Source organism: Loxodonta africana, chromosome 4 (genome assembly GCF_030014295.1).
Source record: "Loxodonta africana isolate mLoxAfr1 chromosome 4, mLoxAfr1.hap2, whole genome shotgun sequence".
Lineage (NCBI taxonomy): Eukaryota > Metazoa > Chordata > Mammalia > Proboscidea > Elephantidae > Loxodonta > Loxodonta africana.
The window spans coordinates 123,897,562-123,903,314 of NC_087345.1; the positions used below are offsets into that span (position 1 = coordinate 123,897,562).

General features: G+C 39.8%; 1 protein-coding gene across 1 annotated transcript; it reads left to right on the forward strand.

Annotated features, from left to right (window-relative positions):
* The first annotated feature begins 777 nt into the window (after positions 1 to 777).
* On the forward strand, positions 778 to 4,487 carry MGP (matrix Gla protein). Its single transcript, XM_003405670.4, has 4 exons — positions 778 to 922; positions 2,439 to 2,471; positions 3,474 to 3,549; positions 4,116 to 4,487. The coding sequence occupies exons 1-4, from the start codon at positions 862 to 864 to the stop codon at positions 4,252 to 4,254; spliced, it is 309 nt and encodes a 102-aa protein (XP_003405718.1). The 5' UTR covers positions 778 to 861; the 3' UTR covers positions 4,255 to 4,487.
* The last annotated feature ends 1,266 nt before the right edge of the window (positions 4,488 to 5,753 follow it).

Here is a 5,753-nt window from a genome sequence, read left to right on the forward strand (position 1 = left end):
GCCACTCACTAAAAGCCTGTTGAATTAGTTAATTTGTAAAACGTTGCACTTGGAAAATGAGAGCTTAGAGCCCTCTTATCTTTGCTGCACTTTAGAACAGTGATACCCAGCCTAAGAGAGCATAATGGCACAGGTTTGGACTCACTTCACAAAACTGGATGGGCAAGTTACAAGGGAGCCAGGCAAGGAAGCAGAATTCTGGGGGTCACTGGACATCTTGACCCTCAGGAGCCCTTGGGAAAATGCAAAGGGTGCATATCACCAGGTGAATGCCTGATTGGCTCAGGATTTATATCTCAGCCCCACTGGGAAGATGAGTCTAAATTTTAACCAGCATAGAAAGTGAAATGTAAAATCCCTTTCTCCCCTTGAACTTCTCATCCACCCATCAGATGAACAAGTAAAACACTACGGCTCTGTCCGTGGACCCAAACTGTAAGGCCTTCAGCCAGAACCTGGAGGGGAGATCAGAGAAGGAATTAGAAAGGCAAACACGAGTTTGTGGCAACTCCCTTCTCTGTGAACTTTTGCCCAAGTCTGGCCTCCAACACGGGGTGCCCACAACTTCTGTACCAGGACAGCATCCTGCTGCAGCAGAGATCACATCCAGAAGTGAGGGAAAACCGCCCACCCAGAGTAGATAATATCTGGAAGGAATGACTATTTGGGAAAAGTCCCAGTGCTAGCTTAGTGCCAACTAGCCCCCACCTTCTCCGGCCCCCTCCCACTAGTTCCTCCCCTTCCAGCTGCTCCACGTCTTATAAAAGCTCCACAGCCTTTTACTAACAGCCTGTAGGACCTCTCTCCCTACCGCTGCCAGGACAGTGAGACTGCCCACAGGACAACCACCACAGAGACACCATGAAGAGCCTGCTCCTTCTCACCATTCTGGCTGCCTTCACAGTGGCAATTTTGTGTTACGGTGAGAAACGTTTCTCCCTCCCATTTCTCAGATTTCTTTTCCACCTCTAACTTCAGTTTACTCTGGTTTTTTCTCCCCCTTTTCCTCCTTTTTCCCCTTTCTCTGCTATACCCTTAGATTATCATTAATTTTCCAGTTCCCAGTTCCCATGGACACTGATATTTCCATCAAGGCTTTTTACATCCTTGATATCCAGATGCTTGTATACAACTAAAAAACCAAGTTCTTTTAACGGTAAGTCACTCAGGGTAATTGGATATACACCTGGGAACTTAGATATTTCAGAAAGACATCCAAATTCCCAGCCCCTGTATTCTCATTTTTAGGGAACTTAGATATTTCTGAAAGATGTCCAAATTTCTAGCCCCTGCATTCACATTTTTAAGGATGTTCATTTTGACTTTGGTATAAATTGTTTAAAGGTATTGGTTGAATTACTTACCATTAAGAAAATCCATTTTTATATGAAGTGTTAAGTATAGCCTCTCTAGGGACAGAACAAGCTCATGAACTTAATGCATTTGTTGAATGAGTTAATTTAAACTTCTACATTTAACAAATTTCAGAGAAAAATAGATTATTGCATGATCTCTATTGCCAAAAGGCGAAATTTGCTTGTTTCTAGGTGTTAAGTATCTGTGTCTGTTGGAAGCTTACGAAAGAAAATCTGAAGCAAAATTATTTAAATAATTTGGCCTTATGCTTCAATAATTCAAAAATTTAAGTTGTTTTTAAGCCTAAATGATATTAACAACTGTATGTCTTACACTCCTTGATTTCCAAATTATTCACAAAATTTCTGTCTCAGGGGATACAAAAATTGATTTCTTCACCTCCTTTTTTAACTTTTCAAGCAAATTCACTGGCTTACAAATGTTTAAGTCCCTTATTCTTAAATTTACCTGCTGCCTTCAGAAGAGTGATAGAAGAAAACATCTGCTTTGAAATTGTCTCGGTTTGCTTTCTGAACTGGCACTGTGCCCACTGTGAGTCATTCAGCTGGAGCCAGTGGTTTCTGTGGCTGCCAGTTTAACACAGGTTTTTAAGAGGCTTTTGGAACCTCTTAGAAACCTGTCCTGGTAAAGCCCAGCTGAGCAGCTGCCCAGCCTGCCTGGAAAACCTGGCTGTCTTTTGGACCCTCCTCCTGGACCCTGCTCTCAGGAAGCCCCCAGCTGAATCAAAAGAGCCTCTCTCCCTCACTGGGGACTTCTGTGCAGCACTTAAATTGTCTTTTTTCACTAGTCTGAAGACTTCACAGCCCTTGGGAAATTTTAGCGGAGACTGGCCATTAGCTCCTTTGACATCTGATAAGCGAAAGTGTAGAGACCTCCCTATCAAGGGCAGAGCTAGAAAAACAACTCGTAAATCCTAAATTCCTGAAATTTGCGGTAACAACACTGCTAAATACATTCCTCACATTTTTTTGACTCTTCCCTCTCCTTCCCTCCCCATATTTAGACTAACATAGTGTGCGATATGTAACAATAAAATGAATCTTTTTTTTTTTCAATTCCAGAATCTTATGAAAGCCTGGAATCCCATGAACTTAGTAAGTGAATATTTGTCTTCCTTATTTAAATCTCATGCATTAAGGAATCTCCCCTTATTCTTATACAGACAAAACGATAAGGCACATGGCAAAGAGGAAAAAAAGGGCCTCTTCGGGAAAATTAAAGTAAATTTAAAAATCCAATAATTATAAAAATCACCAAACGAGCAATTGTTTAAGCTCAATAGTGGTGTGATAGATTTAAACTGCATACTGCATTCTACATACATAAAATCTTTTGGAAATTTTAGGTTGACACCCTATCAACCACAGAGATGGAAAACAAGGTAATGACAAAGGGCAAAATGCAGCACTGGAGGCCAAATCAGCTAGTAGGCCACATTATATCAAATGCTATTGAATATTTGCACTTACAGAGACTAAGCAAAGATGAAAATAACATCTCACTCTCATTTTTAACTCATACTTTATTTTTTACAATATTTAAACTGTTCATTCACTGGCAATCTAAAGTTATGCTTTACAATTGCTAGGGACAGACAGAATTTCTCCTCAAAGGCATTAAGGAAACACCAAGTAGCAATACCAAAATTAAGAAAGGCAAAACGATTGCCTGGAAGCAAAACAAGATACAAAAAATGCTGTGGCCCATGTGACAAGTCCCTAAGACCCATATGAGGGTTATTGATTTCTTTTGATCAGGCAGTTTATGAAATCTGCCTTATCCTCCCCCCTTTGATTTTCACAGGGAAACCCTGGTGGTGTAGTGGTTATGTGCTATGGCTGCTAATCAAGAGGCCGGCAGCTCAAATCCACCAGGCACTCCTTGGAAACCCTATGGGGCAGTTATACTCTGTCCTATAGGGTCGCTATGAGTCAGAATTGGCTTGATGGCAAACTGTTTGATTTTCAGAGATCTCTGGGTTCTATGAGATGCATGAATAAATGAGCCTTCAAGTACATTTGTGTCAGAGAACAGTCATGGAAACCTTTTCAGCTACTGTTTCCCTTAAACTGTGTATCTTTATTTTCTGTTTTAAGGTCCCTTCTTAAACAGGAGATACGCTAACAGCTTTATATCCCCACAGGAGAGATGGAGAGCTAAAGCCCAGGAGAGGTAGGGAACGAAATTTGATGGGGGAAGTAATTTTTCTCCAGTGTAGCATTCATAATCTGAATGGAGTGAGAAATAGGTTTTTCATCATATATATTATTTCTAAATGTATCCTAACATCAAAAAATTGAAAAACAATATACAGAAAATAACTGAATTTCTGGAAAACTATTTTGTGAAAGACTAGACAAGAGAAGGAGATGAGGGTAGAAAGAATGCTTCTATTTTCATTAAAAAAAAAAAGTGTTGACATGCTGTGGAGTTGTTAATCAATGTTATACAACAATGTGTGTACTAACTGTTTGATGACAAACTTGTTTATTCTGTAAACCTTCATCTAAAGTTCAATTGAAAAAAAAAACACACACACACACAAAACCCTCATGGTCTGCCTCTGTTCCTTGTTCTTCAAATATCTCTTGATATTTTTTTGCTTGTTTTGTTTTATTTTGGTGGGGGGGGGGGGTCTCTTCAATATTTTCATATTCTTTTTTTTTTTCACATTTTCTTATTTCTCCTCTCTCTTTATGCTTCTTAATTTTGACCTCTCTGTTTTTCCACTTCTTTAGGGTCCGAGAGCTCAGGAAGCCTGCTCATGAGCTTAACCGGGAAGCCTGTGAGGACTTTGGGATTTGCGAACGCTATGCCATGCTTTATGGATACAATGCTGCCTATAATCGCTTTTTCAGGCAGCGCCGAGGAACCTAATGAAATTGGAGAAGGCCTCCTTCATTCTGGGGCCTGGGGCCTGGTTTACTATGCCCTTGCCTTTGCATCACTGAAACATATAGAAGTATACACATTGCTTGTTTCCTACATGTTCTCTTGTCCAGTTTCACCCCAGCCCCCAGAATATTTGATACGTAATGAAAATGCAGTGTGGTGGAGGGCAGAGGGGGTGAAGATGTGTGATTATTACATAATAAACTTCTGATTGAATACTTTTATTTTGTAAGTCTGATTTCTTCTGGGAAAATGCTGAGATATTCAAATCACGGCCCACCTAACCCAGTATAGGAGATTCTGTTAATCGGGTATCTAGTGTTGAGTAGAAGCATGAATCTTAGAAGGCACTCACATAGCCATCACTGCTCCAGGCCCTCACTACCTTGGGATCAATGAATAATCTCTTCCTATTACATGCTTTCTGGGATTTTTAAGCATCATAGATGACTAATCATATCATTTCTCTACCCCTAAACTCTAAAAAAAAAAAAAAAAACTCTAAGTAGCCCCTAAATTCCTTCCTTGTGGATTCCAGAGTCTGTATTCACTTTATCACCCTCACCTGAATGCAATCATTTCTTAAATGCCACAGTCTGGACTCTTACTTGTACCAAGCAAATCTGTGTGCCTTCACAATCAACAGAGATGAAAAAGTATTCAGTCATGGGACTTTGGAGCCAGATAGGATGCTAGAGTTCCCTTAGGCCAGGATTTCTGAGAAAATGGGACTCAAAGAGTCTTCATGGTTGGTAATTAGGGACAGAGCCCAGGACTTCTCAATCCCAATCAGTCCTTGCCCCTTTCTACCATAATACCTTATTCATCCCCATCTATTTCATCCATTTCGTCTGGTAAGCCCACTGCCTCCATCTCCTTTATGTAGTATCTTTCTACTCCTTCAAAAACCTGTGCAAAACTCATGTACTTTATGAAAACCAAAACCCATTGCTGTCAAGTCGATTCTGACTCATGGTCTGCCCCATGTGGTTTCCAAGGAGCAGCTGATGGATTTGAACTGTTGACCTTTTGGCTAACAGCCATAGTTCTTAACCACTGTACCACAGTGATGATCAAACTCACCTAGCTCTCAAGGCACTACTCAAGCCATCACCCAGCCCCTCAAGCATTTATGTAAAGAGTGAAGTAAAATAATTTTATTCAATTCATATTTTTGATTAAATTTTTTAATGTATATTAGCTTGCCTAATATATTCTGGGGTAAGGCCTTTGAGGAGAGCCATTGTAAATCAATTTTTCTTTTCTCTTTATAGCCTTAATACTGTGTTCTCCTCATAAACTGTATTCAGTCACAGCTGACCAAACAACAGGCTGACTGATTATTCCTGCCTGGCACTGAACACCCAATTCTGAAATGGTAAGATTCATAATAATAATACGTGCTGTATAACTTATACTATTATCATATTAACATAATAATGAGTATTTTATTATTTTCTAAGCTCTTTTGCATACAGTAACTC

Excerpts from the sequence above, each read along its gene's own strand:
- MGP (XM_003405670.4), top strand. The coding sequence starts at position 862 with ATGAAGAGCCTGCTCCTTCTCACCATTCTGGCTGCCTTCACAGTGGCA. Across the intron at positions 923-2,438 it reads AGTGGCAATTTTGTGTTACG|AATCTTATGAAAGCCTGGAA; the intron begins GTGAGAAACGTT and ends TTTCAATTCCAG. Across the intron at positions 2,472-3,473 it reads CCTGGAATCCCATGAACTTA|GTCCCTTCTTAAACAGGAGA; the intron begins GTAAGTGAATAT and ends TTCTGTTTTAAG.